Source organism: Exserohilum turcica (genome assembly GCF_000359705.1).
Source record: "Exserohilum turcica Et28A unplaced genomic scaffold SETTUscaffold_11, whole genome shotgun sequence".
Lineage (NCBI taxonomy): Eukaryota > Fungi > Ascomycota > Dothideomycetes > Pleosporales > Pleosporaceae > Exserohilum > Exserohilum turcicum.
In genome coordinates this window covers 1358921-1386448 of record NW_007359926.1, presented here as the reverse complement: position 1 = coordinate 1386448, position 27528 = coordinate 1358921, and the positions used below count along the sequence as shown (strand labels likewise).

The following is a 27528-nucleotide window of genomic DNA, read 5'->3' as shown; positions in this document are numbered from 1 at the left end:
ATATCTATACGCTCTGTATGCCGCCTCACTCATCTCACCTACTCCAGCCTCTTGACGTTGGCTGCTTCTCGCCATTAAAGCGCGCGTACAGCCGTGAGGTGGAGAGCCTGATACGCAACCACATCAACCATATCACCAAGCTTGAGTTTCTGCCAGCGTTCAAGGTAGCCTTCGATCGATCCTTCACGGCAGCCAATATCTGCTCAGCCTTTCAAGGCGCAGGCCTTGTTCCTTTCCAGCCAGACACTGTTCTATCAAAGCTTGACGTACAGCTGCGTACGCCTACTCCAGTAGCTGCTCTTGCAGAGGCCGTCTGGCAGGCTCGTACCCCAAGCAACGTACGCGAGCTTGAAGCCCAATCAACGCTAATACGTGATCGGGTCCAGCGGCATAAGAGCTCGTCACCAGCGTCAATTATTGCGGCGATTAGCCAGCTTAAGAAGGGGGCAGAGAGAATAATGCTCTCGGCTGAGCTAATGCGCGATCGGATCGCCAGCCTTGAGAGGGCTAACGAGGCAGCAACAAAGCGTAGGCAGCGTAAAAGAAAGCGGATACAGAAGCATGGAGTGCTAACAAAGGGAGCTGGAGAGGATCTACTTGCTCAGCGTGAGGCTGATCAGCAGATTGCTCATGAAGAGCGTCAGGGAGGAGAGCGATCAGGTGTCAGCCGCCAGGCTTTGGCGCGCTGCAGTAGGTGTAGAGAAACTGGCCACAACTCGCGTACGTGCAAGAAAGATACTCTAGGTACTGCTTAATCTATTATATTAATATACAGTAAAACAACTATATTGTGGTGGAACTACAGGCTTATAGAGGTGCGCAGGTTTGGTGGGGTGCGGCGCTCGCTTGTACGCGGCGCTCGCTTGTAAAACACGTTACCGGATATTGTGAGCGGACGATTGATTCAATGATGGCAATAAGGGGGTGCAGCGCATGGGTTGTGCGCCGGTCATCATCTGCAAGCCGAGTTGGGTGGAGTATGTACATTAGGGGTACAAGGACCATGGCCAAGAGTCAGGCTTTCGGTACGCGACAAGAGTCAGTGGGTGGGTGTGGGTATGGGTATGTGATTGGGGGGCCGTTGGAAAAGGCGTTATTTCGGCGAAGCGTGGGACAAGGGTTTTTGTCAAGTATGTGTTTTAGCGTGCATGGGGGATATGTGCCGATTGATTTGCAGGCCATGTTATCGCACCGAATGGAGGTACTTGGACTTGGATGGAATTGCAACACATGAAGTAAATCTATTTTGCTTGGTATCTGCTTGGTTTTGCGTAAACGGTATTGGTATCGGGGGGCTCCTAGAGGCAAAGAGAAACTGAAAACAAAAGAAAAAAAACCAAGGGTGCGCTGGTTAGACCTGCCATACGCATCTGCCCCGTTCCAACGTGATTGCTAGAATCACTGTCATGCAAAATTGCCCTTGGATAAGTGAAGAAAAAAAAAAGCCATAGACGCCCGTCCAATTCATAGCCGGTGACTTTGTGCCCCTGTCAACGCCGTAATCATCTGTCCTTTTGCGTGTTGGGCCAATAAGTGTGCTCGTGATGAAATCTAATATGTACATGGTGGGTTACCGGTGGGTTGCTCTGACGGGTTCAAAGGCTGTTTGTGGAGCATAGTAGATATTTCGATGTTCTCGGTCTTTGAGACAAACACCTTCTCGCCCAACCTTTTGCTGCAGATAGTGGAGGCGGTCCTTGTCGTCTTCGTCAAAAGCAAAGGCGCCACTCCAGAATCCACAGTCAATGTTGGTGGTTTCGTTTCGATCGTAGACTTGGGTTTGGGCGGCGCGGTCTACTGGAGGCAGATCGTGCATCTCGCCGGCGAGGGCGCCAATCATGTCGATTTCGCTGAGACCAGGCATATGATGGAAGAGCTCCGAGTTCAGTGTCCAGCAGCGCAGGCCAGGGCTGGGGTATTTGCTTCGCTGTTTGGGATCGAGGGGATTCTTGGGCTTCTGCCAGTCGGGCGTAGGTGAGGGCGTGTTTTCGCCCTTGTTGCACGAGTGCAGGAGGGCAACGTCAAAGGCGCGCGGGCCGCCCTTTCTGAGCTTGGGCGGGGCGAGATCGTTGAGCAGGCGCTCGGCAGCGAGGCGGTTTACGGCGTATCCAAAGGAGCAGAGGGGTAGTTTTGAACGGTGCATCACGCGGGTTCGCTCGGGCATGCCCAGGAGGCGGAAGAGAGACTGGGTAAACGGATGCAGGTCCAGCCATGGCGGAAGCGTAGGGTCGTGGTAGAGCTTATGGGGAGTTGTGCTCAGGTTGTACGACTGACGATCCGTCTTGGGGCCGTTCTTTTCGATGACGTCAAAGTAGTCGCCGCAGTGGCCGAGATAGAGAACATCCCATGCTTCGTGGTCGCCCCAGTACTGCGAGTGGTTGGCGTTGCGGCTAGCGTGGGGCTGGCGTGAGCGAGCTGGCGGAAGAAGCTGGCGGGTGACGCTTGCAGCCAGCGGGATCTGGATGCTGCGCAGGCGAATGTCCCAGTCGACGTCGTCTTCGAGGATGAGGGCCGTCTCCAGATCCGAATCCAGGAACCTGGGGGCGCGAATCAGCAGGCAGGTCAAGGGGCGGCAACTTGCATGCCAAGGCGGGTGGGCGATGGCGATGGAGTTGATGGCAATGGGGCTTACTTACCAGCGCAGGGCGTTGTGATGGCCCAGCCAGCCGAGAACAGAGCCCTTTTGGGCGTCGGGCTGGCCGTTGATGAAGCGCTGGATGTCGCCCTCTGTCCACTCGGGCTGGGCGGGGATGGTGAGGTCAAAGTCGGTGACGTTGGCGGCCTGGATCAGGCGGTGTCGACGGGAGGAACCTTCCTTGGAGACGACTACCACGGCGCCGAAACCTAAAGTTCTGTTTGTTGGAAGCTTGGTGGGGCGCGACTCGACCGACGACAGCCATTGGGTATATATGTGGTGTGTGTCTCTGCTGTGGTAGCAGATGGCGGCGAGGGCCAGCAGGACGAGCAGCAGCAGCGGCGCGGGGCGCTTTCTCGAGGCAAGCATAGTTGGTGAGTGGAGTAACGAGATGGGTGCAAAGTTATGAAGCGAGTGTGGTGCTAGACATGTCCGCGAGGAGAGGAGGCAGGGGAGAGAAGAGGGGGGTGATGGGGAAGAGGCGCTGGGGTCACCGCGCGGTGACGGGCGTGAGTGATGGTGTCGCTGGAGGCAGAGGCAGAGGCAGAGGCAGAGGCAGGAGCCTATCTCAGTTGCCTTGTCTTGTCGCACGAAACGGCGGGCGCAATGCGGGTGCTAGACGGGGGGCGAGGGCGGCACAGACGCGGTTTCTGGTAGCCTCTGTGTCAGGCTACCACTACTTTAGATTACCATGCACGCCGGCGGCATGGGCGTCATTTGGCAGCAGACGTGGACGGGCACTGGGGGCCGTGTGTCCTTGCACGCCCATGGCACGGCATGGCCCACCAGGCGCCTTGGGGGAGTTGGGGGGTCGTGAATGTGAAGCAGTGCTGAGGGGCCCCCTGCTGGCGTGGCGGTTTCTTTTGTCGTCGTGTCGTGTGGGCGCGGGCGCGGTACTTGAGGGCGACGGGCCGCCGCCGGAGATGGAGATGATGACGATGATGACGATGGTGACGATGGAGTGGCGGGCGGCTGTGGTGGACTGGCGACGGGGTGCATGCAAGTGTGTATTACATACATTGGCGTAGTACGTACAGCGAATACTATACTTACGACATACGACATACGACACACCGGCCAGGCAGACGGCGGGCACGTGCATGGCCTCGCCCGCGAACGCGCTAACAGTAGTAGCAGCAGCAGTAGCAGCAGCAGCCAGCCTATATGCGCCTCACTGCACGACGCCTCGACTGCCACAATGACCTATATTGCCACAACCGCCTCCGACGACAATGGCCGCCGCCGCGACACCGCAGCGCATTGCCTTGTCGCGCCAGCCCGCGCAAATACACATGCTCTCCCGCGACACGCTGGCCGGCTCCGCAGGTCCCGCAGCGCTGCGACTAGCTCACGGCATCCATGGCTGCCTGCCGTAGTCTGTGACACGCTGCGCCCTGAAACTAGGCGTGGAGCCGGCTTGCTCGTCCTCCGCATCTCACCCTGACCTTCACCACCACCACCACCGCTATCGCCTCCACGGCCGCCATCACCACCACCACCACCACCGCTGCCACCGCTGCCACAGCAACACCCACCACGCCCCCCCCGAGTCGCCGCCGCCCGCCCGCATCGCACCACATGCCCCGCCATCCGCTGCGCCAAGAGTAATGGCCACGCTGGCTTCGCCCTCCTCGTCGTCGCCCTCTTCGCCCTCGAGGACCATGCGCCGCCGCTCCTGGGCCCGCAAGGTCGAGCGCTACTGCTGCGTCGCCGTCACCTACTTTCCCCTCTTCTTTGTCTACGGCCTCACCTCGTGGGCCGTCTGGGTGCAGGCCGGCATCGGCTTCGCCCCGTCGCACAATGCCTGGACCGGTGCGTCTCCTTTCTGCTCGCATGCCCGGCACCGCCCTCGCCGCGTCGCGCCCGTCTTACGCCAGCCTCGCCTGCAACTGCCCCCGCTGACACGCCCCGCTAGGAAAGCTCTCGTCCGCTCTCGGCGTCTTCCTCTACCTCATGCTCAACTGGAGCTACACAGCCGCCGTCTTCACCGACCCCGGCTCGCCGCTGAGCCTCAAGGACGGCTACAGCCATCTGCCCTCGCAGGAGGGCGGAGAGCTGCACTACACGTCCTTCACCGTAAAGGCCTCGACGGGTGAACTGCGCTTCTGCAACAAGTGCCAGACAAAGAAGCCCGACCGCTCCCACCACTGCTCCACGTGCAAGCGCTGCGTCCTGAAAATGGACCACCACTGCCCCTGGCTCGCCACCTGCGTCGGCCTCCGCAACTACAAGGCCTTTGTGCTCTTTCTCCTCTACCTGAGCTTCTTCTGCTGGACCTGCTTTGCCACGTCGGCCACGTGGGTCTGGAGCGAGGTGCTCAGCGACGGCCAGTACACCGAGTCCTTTATGCCCGTCAACTACGTCCTCCTCGCCGTGCTGTCCGGAATCATTGGCATTGTGATTACAGGATTCACCGCGTGGCACTTGTGGCTGACAGTCAAGGGCCAGACCACGATAGAAAGTTTGGAAAAGACACGCTACCTGTCTCCCCTGCGAAACACGATGAAACACCAGCTCAATGACCGCAATTATGTCGAGGACCAGGCCAATGGCCGATTGAGCATGGGCGACCACTTGCGCGAGATCCACGCAAACGCTCTGCCCGGCGTCACCCGACCTGAAGAAGGTATTCCCTCGCGCTCTACCTCGCGCTCCCCAGTTCCTGGCCATGCAAACGGCTACTCGCACCCCCACTACCAGACATACGAATACCGAGAACGCCAGCAGTACCAGGATCGTTACGATAACTATCTGGACGAGCGCGACAATGAGCAACTCCCCAACGCATTCGACCTTGGCTGGCGGCGCAATCTTGGCCATGTCTTTGGCCCTTCACCCATGAAATGGATGGTGCCCATACACAGCACAACAGGAGATGGCTGGTCGTGGGAGGCTAGCCCAAAGTGGTTGGCTGTTCGAGAGCGCATACGGCAGGAGAGACTGCGGGAAGAACAATTGCAAAAGCAGCGTGAGCGCGCTGCAGGTTGGGGCGTCGATTCTCCTACTGAAGCTGAATTTAGGCGCCCCACTCGCGGTCCCGAGGGATGGATGCCCGGCCAACGCGCTCAGCCTGCCCCGCGAGCCATAAAACGCCCCGAGTGGCAGACAGCCGTTAGCCACGGCGACCAGACTCAGTATCTCACCACCTCCAATGGTGTTGTAAGGGGTCCTATTGGTGGCCGGAGAAGCCCGAGCAAAGCAGATCAGATCCTAGGAAGGGAACGCGGCATGTACGCAGACGGCGACGTGCAGCTTCAGCCAATCGACCGCCGAAAACTCGACCCATACAACTACATTTCCGAAGATGACGATGACTACGAAGTCTCCAGCGACGAACAGGCTGTCGACCAGCGAAAAGATCAGCAAAAGGCCCAGCAAAAGGCCCAGCGGGTACAAACCGTAGCCGCGCCACCCAAGGGAACATCGAATTGGAACGACATACCCGAAGGTTTCTTAGATCCTGTCCCCAAGGGCAAGAAGAGTATCAGCCAACAACATGACGCATCCAAAAAGAAGGGAGATTGGGATGACTGGGCTGCATAGTATAATATGACTGGCGAATGGCTAACGATATGAAAGCATGTCGATCTGTAAATGTAATGTTGCATAGCATGAGCATGGGCTCCGGCGTTTTGCATGGGATTAAAATGTCTGGCTTGTACTTTATGGTGAAAAATGTACTTTTACCTGGTGCTTTGATTTGGAAGACGTAGGGTGGTGTGAAGAATCGAGTAGAATTCATTAAATATCTCAAACTAGGTGGGCATGGCAAGTGGAGGATGGGCTGGGAAATTTCAATCCATCACCATCCGAACGATATATGCCCAAGTTCCACAACAATCAGTCTGGAAGCATTGTAAAAAAAAAGCCACTGGTGTGTGATGAGGGTGGATTCCGTCTCCCTATTCTTCACATGATTCTCCCACCAACCAGTCTCTCTTTGTATCCCACAAATCTCTTCTCCGTGATACAAGTTTTCTTGTGCACAAAGTTTGCTGCAATTCTCCCTCACACCACCTGCACCCACCATGCATATACATGCACAATCATTCGCAACCCCGCTCTCTCCCTCTCACCGTACCACCGACGCAGCAAACATTCTCCAAACCCCATCCCCCTTTCCCAAAATCCACACTCTTCTTCCTTGCCCCGATACTGCCTAACATCTTTTCTCTCTACGTGATTGCAACACCTCTATTGTTTCCATACGGAATTTCGAAGACGAGGAGTGGAAAAAAAGGGGGGAGGGGGAAATAATAATGGATTCTTTCCCATCGACGTTCTCGGATCAAAATATACGCTCGAATGAGTCACTGCCGCTGAATATCCGTGGGGAAGACGAGGTTGAGTGGAGGTATTTGAGTGAGTTGATTGAAGGTATGTGTCTGCTATTTCTACCTCTCTTGCGATACTGTATGCATGCAGGATGAACTACTCACACTGACGTTGGTTACTGACTGACTGACTGACTGACTTGACTCGCGAAAAACAGCACAAGCATGGATCTTGTACCCGTTAAAACCCGTTTCTTGTATTGTGGGTAGACATCCACCGCCTAGGAAATCTCATTCTACTTCCATTTCCATATCTACTTCTATCTCGGCTTCTACCTCCGCCCCGCCTTCATCCCAGCACAAACACACCCACAACAAACAACAACAGCAACAACAACAGGCATACAACCCCTCAAACGCCTTCTGCGCTTCCCTCTATACCATTACAAAAGGCGGTCTGTGCACACTGCAGCTTGGGCCTGAAGTCGGTACGTCGAGGAAAGATGTACTGGGGAAATTGCTGTATACAGTGGAGATGGAGGTGGGCAGGTTGATGCTGAATGATGGGTATCATCGTAGTCGGGCGGCGGCTGGGACGGTGAAGGAGAAGGAGAGGGGTGGTGGGGAGGAGGGTGAGTAAGTCAGTGAGAAGGATTCACGGTACGATATGCTTTGTGTTTAGCCGAGGAGGTGATAGTATGCAAAACGTCAAGAAGTTTGACATATGAAATACATTGTTTCTGCGTGATGCCGAGCTGAAATGTGCTTGTCTGGTCTAGCAAGCAAGGGAGCAAGCAAGTACCTACCATCATTCCATATAACTAAAGTACTCAACTGCAAGAAAAAGTCCCCATCCTATCACCTACACTCGATTCTACATTATGAATCCGCCTTACGACCCCGCAACCGATATCCAACGCATCGCTGACCTAGACGCTGCAGTGAGCTTTCTGAAAAGTTAACATTTCCATGCATCCCTCCTCCTCCTCCTCCTCCTCCTCTCTCCTCACAACATCTACCTCACAACATCTACTAACTCCCGCCGCAACAGCACTCGCACACTCCGTCTTCCGCGTAGAAACCCGCGTCATACTAGGAAGCTACAGCAACATGATGCTGGGATCAGAGTACTGCCGCGCAAGTCTCGTTGGGTGGATACCCGATACAAGGGGTAGTGGTGGGAGTGAAATACTCATGGTGCAGCCCGAGGCAGGCCGAACGTTGATGGAGGCGGTGATGCGTATGATTAAGACGTTGGAGAGGATGGGGTATACGAAGATGGATCGGCTGGATGTCTATGTGGAGGATTGATATTTTTGCGCGGGTTACTACTATAATATGGCTTTGGGGGGGGGGAGTGAAGTAGCGATCAAATATCATGGATTTTCTCACAACCTCGCTTTATCATCCAACAACGACATGCCGACCGCCTGCTCCAACTCCCTCACTGCATCCTTCGTTTTCCCCAGATTCACCTTGATCGTGCGCAGCCCCGTCTTCCGCGCAAACTTCAAGTTGATCCCAATATCATCTAGAAACAGCGTGTCGGCCTCCGTCACCGCGCCCATACCCCTCGCCCGCGCTATCTTATCCATTTCCCTCACCGCCAGCTTGTACGCCTCTGGATCTGGCTTCCGCACGCCGACCGCCGCAGAGCCGAGGAAGATGTCAAAGCACGTTGTGATGTCGCCCGAGTCGTTGGCGTAGGGATTCGGCGCCGGCGCGTGGATAATATCTTTTGTAAAGACATTGCCTTCGTCGTCGAGAATGCCCGTGGGAAACGTGACGTTGTTGCTGAAAGCGCCCAGCACGAATTTGCCACTTGCGCCGAGCTTGCGGAGCGCAGGGTACATGTATGGATCTGGGGCGCGGCTCATCTTCATCATGCGCCAGAAGAGCTTCTTTGCGTCGATGTCGGGGACCGCTGGGTTTCGCCCCGCAAGCACCTGGTCTGCATCTTTCTTTTGCGCCTGTTTCTGCAGGTATTCAGACCATACTTCGGGCCGGGAGAGCTGCTGCTTAAACGAGGCGAACCACGCGTCGTTGAGCTCGACTTCGCCCCGCTCAATGAGCTGCCATGCGCCTGTATCGTGGGGTCCTTTTTGGATCGCAAAGTTGATGTAGCCAATGGGGATTTTATTCTCGATTTCGTAGTCGAGGATTGCCTGGAACGGGCTGACGACCTGGAATTAAGAGTGTGGAAGTCAGTCATGTGCATCGCATAGGTATGCTGGTTGTTGATTGAGACGGGCGTTTGCTTACTACTACTCCGCCGATATCAAAGAGTATTGCCTTTGGCGGTTTGAACGAGGATGCCATGGTGATTGAGAGGCGACGAAAAGGCTGGATTTGCTACAGCAATATCATGGCGGTTTCAAGGGCGCCATGGTGGTGGCTAGAGGTGAAGGTCAGACAGATACCTCGGCAACGGATAAGCTTCCCTGAACGGCGTTAAGCGGATTGCCGTTAGCGTCGGGTGGGGTGCAGCTTGCACACACACATCACATTGATCAGCAAACTCTTGTCAACTACACATGGCGGTTCCTAGTTTATTATCACACAAGTAAGATGATATAGGTAATAAGGTGTTTATACTGCGCTCTCATTGCTACATAATGTACTTCTTCAATGACCTGACATCGCAAAAGCTAACCGGCTAGAAACTACGACTACCTTCGGTACTCAGATCGTTTGGATCAACCTTTCTGCCATACGGGTCATGTCGCGCATCCCATTCGCCAACCTCGCTATTTGGCACCTTGACAAGCACATGCGTTTGCGCTCCATCCCCGAGATCAAGAACCTCTTGCCGAACCTTGTAGCCTTTGAGCTTAGGCAGCCAAATGATCCAGGTGCAGTAGTACAGCCCGCAGATAATGAGTATCCCGATCCCAACAACAATATAAGTGCCGTACCAGAAACTGACATCTCCGCCTTTCGCTCCGCCAGTGGGCGGATACCACGGCATGATGATCAGGTAGAGCTGGACCAAGATGTTGAAAATGAGTACGACGTGCCAAACCTGGAATGCTGGCTTGGGCAGTCCCAGCCGATTGCGACGGTACCGTAGCACGTAGAGCCCGGCGGCCATGAGGAGATTGAAACAGGCCGAGGGGTATACTTGAAGGTCGGTAATGAACGAGAACGCGTCACCCGCTGGTACTGCCAGGATCACGAGAACAGTGAGGGCCCATTTGGTAAAGTATGGTCCGATTGGCGTACCGAATGGCTTGGTTGATGCCCAGAACTGTGGCCAGGGAAGCACGCCTTGTCGACCGCATTCTCTGATCAATCGCGAAGAGCCCAGAAGGACGGCAATGAGATTGCCAAATGAGCTGAGTGCAATGAGAAAGTTGAGGCCACGAACAGCACCGTGGTCCCCAAACACCTTTGTGAAAAGGAGACCAGCGGCAATTGTCTTCCCGGCCAGAATCTCGTCCTTGGGAATCGCGGCGAAATACGCGACATTGGCCAGGATGTACAAAATGGCGACGAGCAGCACTGCACCGAATCCATTGTTTCGGATGCTCTTGACAGGGTTCTTGACCTCGTTGACGACATTAAATGCATTTTCATACCCAGCATCTGCATCATCTGTTAGTCGGTATCGCGGCTAAACCTCGTGGTATACTTGCACGCAAAGATGATCTTGTACATGGCATTCGTGACACCATATGCTGATGGGCTGCCGTCGAAAGCATCCTTAAATCGGGCGGAAGGGTCCTTGACCTTGGTGTGTCCACCCAGTACCACCAACCCGAGGATACTGATGAATATTAACGTTACAAGTTTGACCGCGCCGATCGCGTTGCTGATCCAGTAAGATGCCCTGGTGTGGAACAGGACGACCAACACCGAGGCCGTGTAGCACGCGACGGCAAGGCCCTTTGTTTCCCACGCCTTGGCGTTGTAGTCTCCGATTTTGTACAGGTAGTTGGCCATGACTACTGCATTTCCAGAGCTAAAAGACAAGATGACAGATTGTATTGCAAAGGTGGTTGGGAAAAGCCACTTGGGCCGCGGGAATGCCTGTTCGAGATACGCGACTTCGGAGCCCGAGCGAGACGGAAAGTACGCTGCGTATTCTAGATAAACGGAGAGCGAAGAGACGGACGTGAAGAAGCCAATGGTCCAGAAAATCAGACTGAGCCCAACCGAGCCTGTGCCTTTGAGAATCGCCGCGGCTACCATCCACTGTTAGCTTATCCGATTCTGCGTGAAGCATATACAACATACGCGTCGAGAAGATTCCTAGGATTGATTAGCAAAGACCAAGAGTTCACCGCTCGGAACTACATACCCGTGCCGACCATCTTCGACAAGTTCAAGAACAAAATCGTGATAGGTCCAACGTTGTATCCCAACGGCGAAATCGTCTCGACAGGGGCTCCGCTCGCCTCTTGGTACGCAACATCAGCAGTGTTGCCGCCCTGCTCGCCGATATATTTGAGGTCTCCATCCGTGACTTCGACATTGCCCGTAGCCGTCACCGCCTCAACCGTCGAAACCGGGCGATCCGCGCTTTTATCATTTCTGTAGCGATTCCTGAAGAGCGCGGACATTGCGAAATATAAAAACTAGGCTTCTGGACGAGCGCGCGCGCCACAATATGGCATGGAGGAGGCCCCGGATACCGTATAGTAATTATCAGCACACGACAGTGGCGCTGAATATATGTTTTACACTGTAGCGATATATTGTGCCCATCGCACGTCATCCTACAACGAGCCTGTCAAGCTCTGCTGCGTTATCTGCACCGTCGACTCTAAACCTATTGCATTACCATAAGCCGAGCACGCAAACCATGGAAAATGGCGACATCACAGGGGTACCTGGAGAGACCATAGTGTCGGGCCGTGGCTTTGCCGCGTACGGTGTGGCACACACTCTGTATTTTCCTTAAAGGTTCGGATTGCTACAACAGAGTGCAGACTGACGTGCTTCATGCTAACGAAGCATAAAACGCGGCCTTGGGCTCGATGCCGGCGCTCACGTCTTTTTGGGGCTTGCTCCGCTAGTCTTGCAGCTTTCTTGCCACCTGCAAGGACAGACGGAGAGTGGTCATGTAGAGATAGATGTGCGAGGACTACAGTCTTCTCGTTGGACGCTATAGCATAGCACGAGGCCATGATTCAGTAGCAAATAGCTGCTAACGACTCGGTGTGTCTTTCCAAGTGCTCACAAGTACACTCAAGTTCGAAAATTGCCTTTCAGTTACTAGAACCGATTCCTATTGCAAAATTTACAGTATATGGGCTCAATTTATAGACTTCTATCTACTCGAGTGGCTTGCTTCTCCCTCCACTGGCACTCCGAATTGTCGGCTCAAGCGGGAACACAGAATTCTCAGGCTTCACGTGGTCATAAATTGCCCACCTTGATTTCAGCGCCTCGGGCGTAGGCCAAGCGTGTTCAGGATCGCGAAGCCAAAGGCGAATCAGGTGACGTCTAGAGGGGCATTAGAGCGGAATTTGGCAAATACAGATGCGGAAATACCTACTGTTGCTCCGGAGTGTTCTTGAATCCGTCGCGAGCGTGGAAAATGCTCAAGTTGTTGGCATATTGCACGTCGCCTTTTCGAAAGCCAAGAGAGACAGCGTGCTTCTCGGCGAGGAAATGCAGAGCATCGAGTGCTTCGGCTTGGGCTTCGGTAATGGGTGGCACGTCAGAGGATCTCGGCAGGCCCCAATAGCCTGTGAAAGTCCTCCGCGCGTACTGGATGATCAGTCTCTCAGGGGTAGACTCGGTCTTGGGCTGGTAGTGAAGCAATGGTCGCAGTGTATACTTGTCGCCCCTGCCACTGAAACTATCCACCAAAGTCAGCAGAAGCTCATTGCTATCAAACACTCAACGCACTTCTCGCTGGCCCAGGGTTCAGCCAGAGTCCGGATCAAATCTGGTCGCGTTCTCGCAAGCTCATTGTACACTGTCCATGAGCTGGACAATTTGCTTTCGCCACCCTCGGCGGCAGTCTCCAGACATGCCAAGGCAATCACATCGCCAGAGTCGGTATGGAATACCTGCTTGTCGGTCGTATAAGCAGGGGCTCCAATCTTGTTGGCATCCACAACGGAACTCAGGTCTTTAATGTGAGCTAGCACAACGTCGGCTGGCTTGCCCTGGTACTGGTAGTCCTGGCGTCCCCTGATTGGAGCGACGTGCGAAGAGACTCCCGCGTATATGATGATATTGTCCTCGCGGTCGTGTTTATCGAACGGCAGACCTCGAAGGACCTTGAAGCCACGTCGGTTATGGACTTCGTCGGAGATATTGCGCAGAGCGCTGTGGAGCTTTGGAAGCGGGAATGTGTCTTGGTTTACGAAGCCAAGCGGTTTCCCCAGAGCTATTATTGTGTCAGCATGCTGTTTATTTACCCCTCGAAATGACATACATTTGAAATGTTTTAGCGCATCTTCAATCTCCTCAAGCTCTTCTGCGTTGACTTCGTAGACAAAATTGTACTGGTCGCCAATGGTGCTTCCGTCCCATACTAGCTCCGACTTTAATTTGCGGGGAAACCCTTCTGGAAGCTGACTTGGGAGCTCTTCGGTAGCCTTTCGGTGGGCAACGCGTGCGAGATACTTGTCGAGATCAGGGGCATAACCAATATCAGGTTGGCCGGCTGGGCCGGTCCTTAACACTTGAGCAGTAGCCATAGCGAGCTTTGATATGCAATACCTGGTACATTTGAATAGTTTCGCCGACGAGGCTCAGCATAATAGATAAGGTGTTGTCGCGATGCACCTGGTCTCTCGCGTCAACGGCACGAACGAATGGGTGATGGGGCACCGATAGCGCAATTGAGCCGGCATCTTGCGTGAATGCGGGGCCAATAGTGTGATACCCTAGGTTCGGGCCGCATGTAGTAAGGGTTCAATGAACTATCCACATGATGCAGAACCGTCTTGTTTTCTAAAGTCCCACGGCATAGGGGTAACTGTGTACAAAGGAGCTTATATGGAGGGATGAATATCCTGGCCTATGCGCGAAGCTGAGAGTACGCGTAACACACCCCTCCCTATCTATTTTGTATCCCCGATTCTGCGTAACTGAAGGGGAATAAATGACTAAACATTATTTTCAAATTTAGGAAATGCGTACAGAAAGTGCTACATGAACTAAGCTTTTACACGATGAAACCATCCTTAGTAGTATCCTAGTTCATCTGGCATATCAGAGATACGATCTGAGAGGCGAATACTGCCTGCGACACGCGTCAACCGCAATCACCCTGACACCTAACAACACGTGGAATTTGCAGTCTCGTTTAAAACAGCTGCACCGAGCCCTGTCTATAGCGGAACGAGGGCGGCCATATCACCGGGCTCGGACATTGTTCCAGATGTCAACAAACGGCGAGCGCTATGGCATAAAACAGCACACAAGTATGCCAGCCGGTCATTAACTCAGGAATTAGATGAAGAGCACAGTCACACTATAGTGTCGGAAGAACAAAACAAGAGAAATATGTTGATTGTCCAAGTTCCAGAACAACCGTCCAAGCAATAGCACGAAGACAAAATAAATGAAAGTGAAAGACAGTTCCCAGACACCCCCTAATAACCTGTTTCGAAAAGGAGAGCCCTATCCGAGACACAGCAAACGCATGAAACACGGCACTAGGATCATTTCGCCCCCATAGCAGCACCCATGCCCCCCTACTTTGAACTCTTTGAGATCCCGAACAACCCACAGGCAACACGCTTCAAAGCCGCCAAAAAGCGTTTGGACAACCGGGTATCATCAGCCTCACGACGCAGCGTTTCCTGGTGCCCCTCATACATGTCCATGATGCGCGCCACAGCCCTACCATGGTACTGCAGCATCTCCGTGTGAATAAACATGTGGATGTATCCGCCGGTGGGCTGGACATTCAACAGATCAAATTTGGCAATGTTATATAGCACGGCACTGATCCACTCGGGGGTATGCAGAGTCCAGACGCTTTGCACGTCGAGCTCAGTAGCGGGCTCGGTGCGCAGGCGCGCTTTGATGTGGGCGCAAAGCGCATCGACTTCTGCGGTGTGCTCGGGGCCCAGGGCGCGGTACAGCGCGACGTCGTCGCTGATGGTTCGACGGGGAGAGACGGGCTGCGGCTTGGATATTTGCTTGGGCATGTTTGCTGCTTGTCACACGTGATGACGAATGACAGATACCTTTACGAAAGGGGATGTGGATATAGGACTTGGATGCACGGGGGCTTAGTATGCAAGGTTGTATATCGAGGCAGGGAAGAGTAGACCTTCGATGGAAAATTTTCTTTTATACTGGCTAGGCGTTTTTCACGCGTACCTCTGCGTGAAGATGTGTGCGGTGAAGAGTGTTGAGCCGAAAGTAAGTAGGCAGTGTTCCCGTGAAAGACGGGGGAGAGAAAATCTGCAAAATCTCCCGGACACAAGAACATCAACTACCTCGACCAGATTTGAAATGTCCGTCATGCCCGTTTACTTTACCATAGAGGGTACGTTTGGTGCTTATAATGTTTGCATGGGTATATTGTTGGGATATATTGTTTCGGGCTGTGGATTTTCGCTAGACTCGTCCTGAGAGGTATTCGGGCTGAATCAAAGGCCCCAAGTCATCTCATAGGCGAAAACAGTGCGGCGAAGAAGCTCGTCCTGGATGTTGTTAGCAATGCTGTGGACCATAAGGATTCTCCTGGCTTACACCCGGGTCTTCTTCAAACATGACCTTATCCATGACCTTTTCAAACATCTTCGTGACGGTGAACTCCGCATCTCTGGCTAGATCAAAGAATGCCATGTCCTTTTCATACAGCCAAGGGCGATAGGGAGAAAAGAAGACGTAGGTTCTAGAGGCGGGCGACTTTTTCATCATCAGCTCCACCGTCTTGATGAGTTTTGTGTGTTCCGAGTGGTTGAAAAGCAGATCGGCCAGTATGAGAACATCAAAGCCATTGTCGCCATCCAAATGCTTTGTTAGGTCCTCGGTAGATGCACCCCATAGATAACCCTAGGAGAATATTAGTGACGTCCCTGACGCTGACACGGCCACAAACCTCAGCTACGATTTTGGGTGGCTTAGGGAGCAGCTCGCAGTGTTCTATGTTGTAGCGTAGGTTCTCAATCAGCTCGGCATCGGGATAGTCAGTGACGACGGTTTGAGCAGCACCGTTAAGGGCGCAGACGAGGCTGGGCAGTCCCGCTCCAGCACCGAGCTCCAGTACCGTTCGGCCTTTGACGAGTTCGTCTGCATGTTCCTCAAGAAATGTGGAGATGGTTCGTCCCGCATTCCAAAGAAAGTGACCCTGAATACGTCAGTGACCATTTTGGAAACAACGCGGGGTAGCCGCAGCTGTAAGGCTGGCTGGAAAAGCGGAGAATTTCCCCAGAGGTTCCCGTGTCGCCACCCGTGGCGAGCAAAGGCTCTTACTCTGACCCGGAATCTCAACAGGTGAATGGAGTCTTACCCACAAAGGGTTGTGTCCCACCAATCGGACAGTGAGGTCTTTGCCAGAGAGCAACTGGTGCGAAGCAGACGTCGCCTGTTTCTCTGGCTGGTAGAAATCTGCCGGCTCTTGGAAGAGGTCCAGGCCCTCGTCTCCGCCCTCTGAGTCCATGGCGAAGGAAATGCGTGACGAGATGGATGTCTTGGCCGATGGTCGAAATTCGGGTAATGCAAGACATGCGCCACAGTCACGCGCACGTGCGGCACCAGCCACCGCTTTGCCTATCTGGGCAGCTTTCCAGAAATCCATAGGCTCGACTGATTCTGGACTGCCAGCGTGCCATCGTCGTCGTCGCCGTCACCGAGCGAGGGCACCCCAGAACACATCGCACCATCCTTGCACCACCGGAAAGATCTGACTGTCAGCTTGCGCTGTTGCAGCAGTCAGTGTCACACTAGCCCTATGGCCAGTTTGGGGCTGCTGGAATAGCGCGGACAGGCCGGCGCCACGATGTCCGCACGCGCTGCAACCCCCAACTCGAGGACATCCCTTCCGCCACCAGCGCTCTCGCGCACATGATCATTGCGGTACTCACGCACACGGACACAGTCAAGCCAGTGCAGAAATGCGCTCAGTCTACACCTATAGTATCGCCTCTGCCTCCGCGTCTCCGCGTTTTAGTCTCATATCCAGCCGCCGCCGCGACTTTGTTTCCACGGCCCCGCCAGCAACCTCGACCGGCACCGACAGCCACGCTCCCACTCTCGTTGAGCACACGTCTTGCACGCGCCTCACTCTCCGGCTGCCTCCCTCTTACAGTATACGATTAGCTGACGGAACCGCTCGTCGGCTGGCCTTTCCCACACCTTCCCTATCTGCTACGTGAAGCAACTAAGGCATCTTAGTAAGAAACTTGCTCAACGCTAAGACACTAAACCTAATCCATCGCCCAACGACCCTCCCATCCATCCACTTCACCACAGTCCTTCGAGCGCCGACGAGAGATCTCCCGCGCCGTGACGCCCTGACCCCCGAGTTGTCCACTCGCGCAGCACACCAGCGAGCGAGGGCTGTATTTCTTCTGCCACTGGAGGCTTGGGCGCCCCACGCCACAGCCAGCCGCTGCCTCTGAGCACGTCGACCCTCTACAAACACCCTCTGCCGCGCCAATGCTTGTGAACACGCGCCTGCTCTCACCGATTCTGCTGGCTTTTTCTCGGTAGATTTGGCCCCGTTGTTCCGCCCCCGTCCGGTGTTGGCCGAGCGTACGATCCAGCCTTCGTCCTTTGCCTGCTCAAAATCGCGACTCCTGCATGAGGCACCGCTCGCACTTGTTCGTTGCTGGCGCTACTCCTCGGCTATTTCCAGGGTCGTTGACCTTCCGGCTATCTGGAGCAGGACCCTTCACAGGTCACACAGGCCAGGTCAGATTTGGCATCCAATCTACTTTCTCACATCTGGCAAGTTACAGCTCGTCACAGTCGAGCCCGCTGTCCATTTGCCCTAGTCAGCCAGGGGTCTCTTAGGCAAACTTCTTGGTCACATCCCACGCCACACGCCACCTTGCCCCTCTGTAGCCGTTTCCACGTGCTCAGTGTACCGGACGCCTGGACATTCGCTCTTCCCCATCCACCAGCAGCCTTTTGCTCTTTGATTTCCGATCCACGGCCCTACTCCAAATCACCTGCTGCAGGCTGAGCAAGCTGCTTCCGAGTCACCTAGCCCCGCATCATGTGGGCCGAAGTAAATGGAGAGCGTAAGAAGGTCGCCTGGTAAGTTATCGCAACTCAGTCTTTACACGGTATTGCCCTTTCCCCTTAGCAACCCGACTTGCATGGCCTATTGCGTGCTTGCAGCGCACCCTCAGAACCCCCCAATTATGCTCCGTCCGACCATACAGCCGCTGAGGACCCTTTTACCGTGTATATACTAACAACATGTAGCGGCCCGTGCATTCGCGGCCATCGTTCATCAAAATGCGACCATAGGGACCGGGTACTGGTTGAGGTTCGAAAGCCTGGTCGGCCGCTGAGCAGCTGCCCCCACCCGACTGGCTCTTGTAGTTGTGAGCGTGTTGTCATCAACTACACAATCCCCAAGGCCTCGCAATGCGCCTGTCCCTCCGAACGAGAAGCGCCAACAGCTACCGTTGTCGGAAACAGCCGAATATCAAAAGGCAGGCGCAAGTCTGTAGCAGTCAACCCCTTCTACTTGGAAAAAGCTGTCCGGGCCGGTCTAGACACTGAAACCGATGCCTCTTCGAATACGCAAACGCCCTCCGAGACAAGTGGTAGCAACGCCCCATCATTACCCTCAAGTGCAAGCTCAACACCGCGCTTGCTACCTGCGCAAAACGACTCTACTCCAAGCTGTTGTAAACCGAAACCGGTGCTTTCGCCAGTGCAGACGGGAGGATGTTGTGGCAACAAAACCAACCCAGTTCCAGAGCCACCAGTACAAAAGAAGTCTTGCTGTTCTGGCTCGTCCAAACAAGCACCCTCAAATTACCAGCCCAATGGTTTTCAACATATCGGACAACAGTTCCAGTTCCCAGCACAACCCCAAGGAATGATGCCACAGTTTCATATGTTCCACCCACAGGCCATACCAGCCACACCAAATCCGTTTGGCCTCGGCACCCCGATTTACAACCACGCAGCAGCGGCTTACCATCAAAGCAACGCCGTACCGATGAGCCCTACAGCGAATGGGCCCATGTCGCCGCATATAAATACACCCCCCATTGGTCAGCATGTTCCAGAACATAACTGCCACTGTGGTGAATCATGTAGCTGCTTCGGATGCGCGGCCCATCCAAACAATGCCACTATGATGGAGTATGTCAGAGTCATGGCTCACTTCCAATGCACTGGCGGATTTGGAGGAATGGTACCACCTCTTTACGACATGCCAACATACCCTCATCAAGCTGGATACGGCGCCGAAACAGGCCACCGAATGAATTACGGCTCCATTTCACAAAGCATAGCGACACCCACCCCAACACAAATGACCTTCCCGAGCAGTATGGATATGCCAGCTGAGCAAAATCAATCCATGCCGATGCATGGAAACTGGCAACAACCAATATCGGCCATACCCAATCTTTCCCAGGCTCCATTCTTGAGCAATATTGACTATACAGCCCCTGCCCCGGCAACCGAAAGCCAACCGCCCCTGAAGACCGAAGAAACCATGAGTTCACCCGTTGCGGACAGTCCCAGCGACAACAAAGACGAGGACACGCCTACACTTTCCCCATCATCCTACTTCTGGAACGAAATGACCCTGCCAGGCTGCTCAGACGCATCGGGTACCTGTCAATGCGGAGACGGCTGCGCATGTGTCGGCTGTCTGACGCACGGCGGCCACACGGGCGAGCGCCTAGACGACATGGCGGCACCCGAGCAAACCGCTTTTCCCAATTTCACCCTGGATCTCGGTCTCAACATGAACGATCCATCCGACTTTATCAACTTTACGCCTGCCGCAAGTTGATTACAATCGAGAGTCGCCTTTGCGTGGGGTAGAACTAGCGCATACATTAAGAAGATAGAGAAAAAAAAAGCCCATCTATCTATCACAGGAACAGCAAATTCTGCTGCCGCCCTTGCCTTTGTCTCCTACGGCTTACTTGCTTGCCTGCCGTCTCCCAATGACTTGCATTTCGCCACTTCCATCCCCCCCCCGGCTCGCCCAAAGAAAAGAAGAAGAATATCGGGGGCGTCTGCGCTGCAACATGGCCAAGGTGCAAATAACCGCATTGGCATCATCAGCACGTGGAAACGGGATTTTTCTTCATCAACCGTCGGGCGTCCAAGTTCAATCCTACACATCTCAATCCGGCACGAGGCTCCCCCCACTGTACGCCGCACAATATTCATGTTGGAACACGATTTTTCCGGTGGCTGTCTTTTTTTTTCCTGTCAAGGCATACTGACCTCTCATTGCTTGCTTGCTTGCCTGATTGCTTGTCCTTCCTGTATATTCTTTTCTTGTATCTCACACACTGTCCGCGGATGGCGCCTTGGGCATGCAGGACAGAAATGCGCATGATGTTCGTTTTGCATGTTGCGAGGCTGGCGGCCCATTTGGAGCCGTTATTGTTTTCTGCATGGTTTCATGATGATACGATACCCTGCGCGTGGGGCGCGAGATGAGGAAGAGCCGACAATGCTGCCAATATTCTTACGAATGCACGATTGTTATCTTCGGTCTAAAAAAAATCTTGATTGTTCACTTCATCCTTGTTCTTTTCTTCGTGATGCGAGTCGGTATTCTGGACTGAGAGTTTGTGTGAAGATGGCTGATCGTAACCATTCACTACATTGAAAGTCGCTTCAACAATCCGCACCCTACTAACCATCAGTGATCGAACGCCATCCACCGAACCCGAATCCCAAAACGGCCCATGCCAAACAGCTCGCTATCCACGTTCATGACGACCCACAGTACACTCTTGTAGAGAAGAGAACAAAGGCTATCTGCAAATATGAAGAGAAAGGAAAACACATATATCTGTAATGTTGTTGCAACAAGTTTGAACTCCTCCAAAAGATCCCGTCGAAATGTTCACTACACTCCCTCGCGGTTTTCGACATGATTGACAGTATGGATCAGAAATACTTGAGCCGGATCAGGGGCTCATCTGATAGCATAAAAGGTGAAACAAAACATGTCAAGAGAGCATGTGAGTCTGCGCGTGTACGAAGGCAAAGGAAGAGGCGGAAGATTGGGTCTGGTGTGTGAGGCACTGTTGGACACTGCTATCCATCCGAAAGCACAACGGTAAGATCTCCGTGCATGATAGCGGCCTGTAATCAAAAGTCAGTCCTGTGCAGAAAACAAGAGCAGGGTGACCTACTGTACAACCGCGATCTGGGTCTTCCCAGCACTGACCGCCCTCGCACCACTGGTTCGTGGCGCTCTTGTACCTGCACGCCGAAACGACGCCATCTCCAACAAAGGTAATGTCGTACCCGAGTCGCTCCTTTTTGCATAATTCGTTCTGCTTCAAGCTGGAAAAACCCTGTTGCGCAGGACCGTCGTCGAACGATGTACCGAAGACTGCGGGTGCCCAGTTACCCTTGCCTCCCATTTCTTTGCCCCAAGTACACGCCTCGTCTTCCGGCACGCCTTGCTTGTTGACATAGTATTGAGCGGATGTCTTTTTGCCTTGCCAGAAAAAATACTTCTGCTGGTCGGGGTTGGCTAAGAATCCTGTCTCGCCTGGTCCGACTGTGACGGGGAAAGTCATGGATTCCGTGCCTATCTACATTAGCAGTCATCTTCTAGTAATACACAAATGTTTACCTGGATAGTCGGTGCGACAGAATGAGACCGATTTCGAGAGCTTATTCTGTACTTTGACACCCATTCGTTTGGAGCCTTGCACACATAGTGTGTTGGCAATCTTGCCGTCGGCCATTTCGAAGTATCCGTCTTTGTTGCAGTACAGGCCACCGACAGTTTGGCCATGTTTTCCTTGAATTGAAGGAAATGACGCCTTGAGGTAGGGATTTGGACAGCCATACGAACAAAAGCTCCCTGGGGTGCAGCAGGTGCCGTCTGAGCATGAGCCTTTGACCACAGTCGTAATGTCGTCGAAGCCGTCTGATCCCACGTATTGCGGGTCCTGAATACCAGACCACCCACCTAGGCCTTCATGAGCGATAGGGAGTGCACCATACCCATGGGGAAACTCGGTACAAGCGATCTTGCCATCCGGGAACTCTCTGTCGCATTCGGCACAATAGCCATTCTCATCGACCATGTCAATCCAAGGGCGGGGTGATGCATCAGGCTGCTGTATGTTTGGCGCATCTGGAGGGTTCGGGGTGGCTAGTGGTGTCTCGGCCGCAGGCATCTCAGGCTGGGACTGGGGCGCATCGTCGGGCTCTTCGATGTGATATTCGATCTGCTCTGGCGCAGGCTCATGGCTGGAACTCGGTGGCGGAGTGGGCAATGCGACAGACGTATCGGTTGCGGATGACAAGACATTGTCCTGTCCCCACATCAAAGTGCCATTGGCGATACCCTCGCGAGCCTCTTCCTCTGATATGGCATGGTCCTCGAGCCAGTATACAATTTGCGTCTGAGTAGCGGCTGGAGCATACACAATGTCGCGCTTGACTGGGCCGTGAGCGTGAGCACGACGGTGCAGATGATGGGGCTTGGCCGATGTGACTGCAACAATCGCAGTGACAGTAATGACATGCTGAAGCTTCATTCTGGGATCTGACTTTTCTCAATACTTTTGCGGCCAAGTGGCTAACAGCTCCATCTATTGTTAGCTAGTGTTGCAAAGGAGTGGTGAATGCACCGACAAACCTCTTCTCTTCCTTGGAACCAGCAATTAACAGGCGCTTGCTTGTAACGACTTGTGCCTCGATACTTACAGCTTGTTTGCTTTTGAGCCCGCTTCGGATTGGCTGTGCAAGCGTGAAGTGTGGAAATATAACTGTAGTGCTTAAGGAGTGAAATGGAGATGATGCTCCAGGTGGGGAGACAAAAGAATGGCTATGGAGGGCTCGGCCGACAGTGCTGAATCGAAAGGTTATTTTCGGAGCAGGTCTTGTAGGAAGCTGTGAGTGGAAAGGCGAGGATGGGCGCCGTTTGTTTGTCTGCTCGTGCCAAGACAGCCTCGCTAGCGTGGCTACGCTGTTTGCACAGGAAGGAGCAACGAATTGGGACACGTGCTTGCGAATGTCCAGATCCACTGCAGCCAATAGGAAGCTGCGTATTGTACAAGCAGAAAGGAGCGTTGGGCGTGAGAGACGCTTGCAGAGCTCAGTCAGGCGATGGCTAAAGGACGGGTGTAGGAACGAGTAATGGGAAGACAACAGTCTGTTTAAAAACGCAGAGTAGGAGGAGATGGATTACAAAACCCTTCCCGGTCCAGAAGCCCCCCTAGGTGTAGCGAGCTGAGATGGTGACACAATTACATCAGGTACGTATTCGGACTATCAAGCTGTGCCACCACCGCGTATCTAGTTTATGGCTGCAAGGCCGTGTCAGCATAAACTCTAGCCCAATCGATGGCCACCAACAAGATAAGCACCATCAGCTCAGTGTTCTAGTACCGTGGCATAGAACGACTAGAAGTGTTTGCGCGGACCGGTCCTGCTGTCAACACAGTGTGGAACGTCGACCCCTGGCTAGAAGATAGCCAGCCACATGCGCTTTTATTCCACGAGCCTGGACCGTTGTACTCGCCATACCAACGCCTAATATATCCAGGATTTTCCTTGGTCTTGCATCAGCAGCTGGCTCTTTGCGATTCGGTGAGTGTTACATACGTCTATCTGTTAGACGAGAAATACGAATACGAGGCCGCTATGGCCTACGATGAACCTGGTCACATCCTTTGCTGCTCTGCGGCGGCAGCACTTCAGACAGGATTATCAGCTGCGAATAGAAAGGAAAATGATGGTTGAGGCTTGCGCTCGCCTCAAATAACAGCGTGTGCGAGGCTGTGTGAAGGGCCACGTGATTCAGTCCTACCCCTTCCAGCCAACGTGCTCCCCAGTAACCCGGAATTCAACCACCAAGTTCATCACATCACATTGCTCGAGTAATCTTTGTTACGTGGCTAGAGGATTCACGAGTGCTGCTCGAAACCAAGGTACCGCAAAGCTCGTACTTCAATGCAGCCCTGTTGTCATGTTTTACAAAGCCTTGGCATATACCGTATTAGGTATTCGCAAGCCATACAAATCCATCTACTTGACATGCAGTAAGATACGGTGGAACCTCCGAGCATGTCAGAAGTGGGCAGAGATGCGTGGTCGATGTTCGCCCTGGCACTAGCTCTGCAGACCCACATGTTCGTCCTCGACACGCATGCAGGGCTGACCGGGGTCGGTCCGCATCAAGCGCGCCGCAGCTTGCACAGTGCATGCGTACCTGTCTTGTGACAAAGGAACTACCATGTGAAGATACTTCGTTTTGTGTGTAATGATGTGTTTTCAATATGTACAAACTCCCCAGCCATCTCGATGCCGGAAAGCACCCGCCCATTTCTGTGTCCTCTTTGCACTGATGATACAGCGGGCTCACTACCCAATCACAACAACCTCATCTCCGGGGTTGCTACGTCCAAGGCCATTTAGATTTGTTGAAGATAGTTTGCTGGGACGCTGCGTACGACACCGTCTTTTTCCACGTCTGCCCATCCGTCACCGGCGTCCATGTTGATCAGCACGAACCGGTCTCCTTCTGTCATCGAGTGCTCTACGTCGGTTTGTGCTGTATAGTCGTACAGTGCCTCGACATATTTGAGCTTCTTGGCGCCACGCTTCGGCGCTACCGCTGGCCCCTTTTTCTTAACAGGAGCAGCTGTGTTCATGTTTGTCGTTGACGCTGAAGAAGCAGAGTATGTCGAGTCTGGACGTGCTGACGAAAACGTCGAGGCTGTCGTGGGAGGCGTTGCCACTATAGTCTCTACATACGCTGCGGGGACTAGGCCTTCTTTGACACCAGCGCGAACCTTCATCCATCCAGATCCGTCTGTATGGCAACATGTCAGTGACTAGAACACAATGTGATCAAAAAAAAACATACCATCGGCTTCTAGTATAGTAATCTCTGTGCCTTCAGCCACCGTCACCTCTCCGTCGCCGTGTTCTTGGTACGCGTATAGCATCTTGCCCTTGGGTTCGGCCGACTTGGATGTGGGAGTAGGAACATCTTCTTCACTCTTGATGTACTGTGCTGGCGGAGGTGCAACTATGCGGTTCTTCCTAGGGCCCGGTGCTGGTGCTGGCGCCTTCTTTTCTGGGGGTGGCGGCTCTTCAGCGGTCGGTGATATTCCAGCTATCGACCGTTGTGCAGTCGCCGAGTAGCCAGAGCTCAGTGTGTTCATAGAATTCACTGTGTCACTCCTGCCTAGCCGCGGCATGTCTGCGCTAGAGCTCGTCGCAGCACCGTTTGTAGCCGTCACAGTGTGCGCGGCCTTTTGCCGCTCTTCTTTCAGTTTCTTCTTTTCCTCTTTGCTCTGTTCTCCAGGACAGTCGGCCGGGACCTTCATCTCGCACTTGCTGTGACAGGTGTAGCCACAGTCTTTGCAGTCGAATCCTTTTGCCGACAGACCCCATATGCGATCTCCGCATAGATCGCAATTTGTGGGTATCTTGAATGTCTGGGATTTGAAATTGTGGTTCCTCGCGCCAATGCTAAGGTCGCCTACGACGGATGTGATGGTCGAGACTTCGACTTCAGCGCTCACTTTCTGGCGTTCCACTTCATGCATCGTTTCTTGTATCGCAAAGATGGCACGAACAATGTCGACTTCCTCTCTCTTATCTGTTCCGTCTCTTATCTTTTGCCGTACCGCCTTGGCATTCTCTACCTCCTTGCGCTTTTTCTCAAGCTCGCGTTTGTGTTCTGACAAAGAAGATTTTGACTTTGTGAGTACGTTGCGCAAGAAAATTGTCGCAGACTCATCGACGGCGATGTTACTGTCGTCTAGCCAGACCGGGCTGGGCTCAAATTGAAAGTCCTCAGGCTCCTGCCATGGACCAGCGTTATGCCGCACGAACATCATCGAGTCAAGTAGAGGGTTGTTGCGTGGAATCTCGCCGGATAGATGGTTCAGGTACTCGGTACTCCGCGTAAGCGTTTGCGTCTCGATCTGCGCCGCCAGCAACCATATCGCATTCAGCTTGTTGACTCGCGTTTCGGAAAGGTCTTGAAGGCTCTGCAATGGTCAACAGAACTCTGCCCAACTTGTGGTGGTACCTACATCTAGCAACTCGGGGACGTACTCGTGGTAGTACATCTCCTTTTGCTTATTGGTCACGTTGATACTAATCAGATAGGTGTTCTGTCCAGATTAGCTGTTGGAACACCAAAGTAAGGGCGCGCGCAACATACCTTGACGTTGCGCATCTCGACCTGCTGTTGGTTAAAGGCATTCTGTGCCTTTGCTTTGCCATGGTCAAACGCACTATCCACCTTTTTTCGCCGGCTCTCGACCTCCTGACAGACACTGTCGTATTTGCCCTTTTGCTTGCGCAGCTCTCCGTATTGGTTGTCGCGTTCCTTCTCCAGCTTGGCAGCATAGTCGGCGTGCAGTTTGCGCAATTCCTCGGTCCGTGTGCCGAGGAGCTTTAGGGGGTCGGCAAGTTGGGTGATGAGGGCGCCAGCGAATTGGTCATGTTCGGCTGCGCGGGACTCGAGGGTGCTCAGCTGAACTCCCCATGTCGTCATGGAGGCGCTAGGTATGCTCGTCAGCCAGATGGGCCTGCAGTTGCAACGCGCTCGTACCTTTCCAAGGAGCCCGGAGTCACGGTGGGCGTGTCGCCAACACTCAAGCTGCTCTGCTTCTTGGCTTTCTTCTCGTAGTACTTCTTCGCAAGCGCGCTGAGTTTTGCCGAGTACTCCTTTTCTATGGCGCTTCGTTCCCGGTAGAACTGCTGTATGTCGTCCAGCCAGGAGATGCCGCCGGACACCTGCAGCCTCTCACATCAGTCATGGGAAGCGCAGCCCTCATGGGTCATACAGTCGCTGTATACGCAGAGCGGAAGGGGCGGGGTTGTACAGCTAACATACCCAGGCGTTGACCGTCTTGAAGCCATCCTGAAGCCGTCTGTTAGCACCCGCTCGGAGGAGCCGCGTAGAGGGCGCATACCTTGAGTTCGGCACCAAATTGGGGCGCAATGTCGACGTCCATGGTTTCTGCAAAGCTAGGGGCTGGAGACGAGGAGAGCGGGGATCGGCACCCCAGACATGTAGTGTGAAGGACTTCTGGGGCGAGGACGGGGGGAGGGCTACGCGAAGTATACAAGGTGTCTTCGTTACCGGATGCCCAAGAGTGGGGCAGGAGGAATGACAGAAGGAGGCGGTGCGCGGCAGGCAAGGGAAGCCCGGGATTTGGTCCGATGACGTTGTGTCGCCGTCTTGCGCGGCTCCTTGGGAGATTCCGAGTCTGAAGCTCTGGTGTGGGCGGCGCCTTGCAGGCCGGACAATGCAATACACGCGCGCGCCCAAGCGTAGAACTGGCCCTTCACCCGGTCGCGACACTATGGGCGGGCTCACATGTGCCAGCGCCAGCGCCAGCGCCTACGTACTCCAGGCCCGGGGCATGCAGCGCGGGCGGGCGCGCGCGCTACATCCGGCTAGCGCTGCAGCCCCGCCAAAGGCTGCTTGCCTGCTCTCTGAGCTCACACAATTTCCCGCGCGTCCCTCCATAGCAACAACAACACAACAGC

General features: G+C 53.9%; 12 protein-coding genes across 12 annotated transcripts; 4 read left to right on the top strand and 8 right to left on the bottom strand.

The window, feature by feature from the left end:
* Nucleotides 1–1264: 1264 nt before the first annotated feature.
* Nucleotides 1265–3004, bottom strand: SETTUDRAFT_182862 (glycosyltransferase family 25 protein; the record flags this gene model as incomplete). The annotated part of the gene is made up of 2 exons (XM_008024082.1): nucleotides 1265–2537; nucleotides 2637–3004. 2 exons carry the CDS (start codon nucleotides 3002–3004, stop codon nucleotides 1571–1573), a joined length of 1335 nt encoding a protein of 444 aa, XP_008022273.1. The 3' UTR covers nucleotides 1265–1570.
* Nucleotides 3005–4184: 1180 nt separating this feature from the next.
* On the top strand, nucleotides 4185–6352 carry SETTUDRAFT_167283 (uncharacterized protein). Its single transcript, XM_008024081.1, has 2 exons — nucleotides 4185–4447; nucleotides 4551–6352. Exons 1-2 carry the CDS (start codon nucleotides 4243–4245, stop codon nucleotides 6176–6178), a joined length of 1833 nt encoding a protein of 610 aa, XP_008022272.1. The 5' UTR covers nucleotides 4185–4242; the 3' UTR covers nucleotides 6179–6352.
* A 419-nt stretch (nucleotides 6353–6771) lies between these two features.
* Nucleotides 6772–7646, top strand: SETTUDRAFT_167282 (uncharacterized protein; the record flags this gene model as incomplete). The annotated part of the gene is made up of 2 exons (XM_008024080.1): nucleotides 6772–7012; nucleotides 7128–7646. Coding segments are annotated over exons 1-2 (454 nt in total), but the record flags the coding sequence as incomplete, so codon positions are not given.
* A 634-nt stretch (nucleotides 7647–8280) lies between these two features.
* SETTUDRAFT_146217 (uncharacterized protein) lies at nucleotides 8281–9284 on the bottom strand. Its single transcript, XM_008024079.1, has 2 exons — nucleotides 9172–9284; nucleotides 8281–9092 (listed from the first exon to the last, which is right to left on the bottom strand). The coding sequence occupies exons 1-2, from the start codon at nucleotides 9226–9228 to the stop codon at nucleotides 8298–8300; spliced, it is 852 nt and encodes a 283-aa protein (XP_008022270.1). The 5' UTR covers nucleotides 9229–9284; the 3' UTR covers nucleotides 8281–8297.
* A 281-nt stretch (nucleotides 9285–9565) lies between these two features.
* Nucleotides 9566–12038, bottom strand: SETTUDRAFT_159010 (uncharacterized protein; the record flags this gene model as incomplete). Its single annotated transcript, XM_008024078.1, has 4 exons — nucleotides 9566–10494; nucleotides 10545–11093; nucleotides 11210–11374; nucleotides 11783–12038. 4 exons carry the CDS (start codon nucleotides 12036–12038, stop codon nucleotides 9566–9568), a joined length of 1899 nt encoding a protein of 632 aa, XP_008022269.1.
* A 147-nt stretch (nucleotides 12039–12185) lies between these two features.
* Nucleotides 12186–13565, bottom strand: SETTUDRAFT_25681 (uncharacterized protein; the record flags this gene model as incomplete). Its single annotated transcript, XM_008023656.1, has 4 exons — nucleotides 12186–12357; nucleotides 12410–12715; nucleotides 12766–13252; nucleotides 13301–13565. The coding sequence occupies 4 exons, from the start codon at nucleotides 13563–13565 to the stop codon at nucleotides 12186–12188; spliced, it is 1230 nt and encodes a 409-aa protein (XP_008021847.1).
* Nucleotides 13566–14567: 1002 nt separating this feature from the next.
* Nucleotides 14568–15026, bottom strand: SETTUDRAFT_25680 (uncharacterized protein; the record flags this gene model as incomplete). The annotated part of the gene is made up of 1 exon (XM_008023655.1): nucleotides 14568–15026. The coding sequence occupies one exon, from the start codon at nucleotides 15024–15026 to the stop codon at nucleotides 14568–14570; it is 459 nt and encodes a 152-aa protein (XP_008021846.1).
* Nucleotides 15027–15161: 135 nt separating this feature from the next.
* SETTUDRAFT_175461 (uncharacterized protein) lies at nucleotides 15162–16489 on the bottom strand (the record flags this gene model as incomplete). The annotated part of the gene is made up of 4 exons (XM_008024077.1): nucleotides 15162–15527; nucleotides 15577–15882; nucleotides 15929–16177; nucleotides 16340–16489. 4 exons carry the CDS (start codon nucleotides 16487–16489, stop codon nucleotides 15474–15476), a joined length of 759 nt encoding a protein of 252 aa, XP_008022268.1. The 3' UTR covers nucleotides 15162–15473.
* Nucleotides 16490–18049: 1560 nt separating this feature from the next.
* SETTUDRAFT_102623 (uncharacterized protein) lies at nucleotides 18050–19816 on the top strand (the record flags this gene model as incomplete). Its single annotated transcript, XM_008024076.1, has 2 exons — nucleotides 18050–18090; nucleotides 18262–19816. The coding sequence occupies 2 exons, from the start codon at nucleotides 18050–18052 to the stop codon at nucleotides 19814–19816; spliced, it is 1596 nt and encodes a 531-aa protein (XP_008022267.1).
* Nucleotides 19817–21084: 1268 nt separating this feature from the next.
* On the bottom strand, nucleotides 21085–22547 carry SETTUDRAFT_37050 (uncharacterized protein; the record flags this gene model as incomplete). Its single annotated transcript, XM_008023710.1, has 3 exons — nucleotides 21085–21132; nucleotides 21183–21586; nucleotides 21632–22547. 3 exons carry the CDS (start codon nucleotides 22545–22547, stop codon nucleotides 21085–21087), a joined length of 1368 nt encoding a protein of 455 aa, XP_008021901.1.
* A 699-nt stretch (nucleotides 22548–23246) lies between these two features.
* SETTUDRAFT_37049 (uncharacterized protein) lies at nucleotides 23247–23754 on the top strand (the record flags this gene model as incomplete). Its single annotated transcript, XM_008023709.1, has 2 exons — nucleotides 23247–23267; nucleotides 23398–23754. The coding sequence occupies 2 exons, from the start codon at nucleotides 23247–23249 to the stop codon at nucleotides 23752–23754; spliced, it is 378 nt and encodes a 125-aa protein (XP_008021900.1).
* Nucleotides 23755–24275: 521 nt separating this feature from the next.
* On the bottom strand, nucleotides 24276–27066 carry SETTUDRAFT_146207 (uncharacterized protein). Its single transcript, XM_008024075.1, has 7 exons — nucleotides 26949–27066; nucleotides 26870–26896; nucleotides 26585–26769; nucleotides 26192–26534; nucleotides 26061–26141; nucleotides 24881–26015; nucleotides 24276–24826 (listed from the first exon to the last, which is right to left on the bottom strand). The coding sequence occupies exons 1-7, from the start codon at nucleotides 26988–26990 to the stop codon at nucleotides 24426–24428; spliced, it is 2214 nt and encodes a 737-aa protein (XP_008022266.1). The 5' UTR covers nucleotides 26991–27066; the 3' UTR covers nucleotides 24276–24425.
* Between the last annotated feature and the right edge of the window lie 462 nt (nucleotides 27067–27528).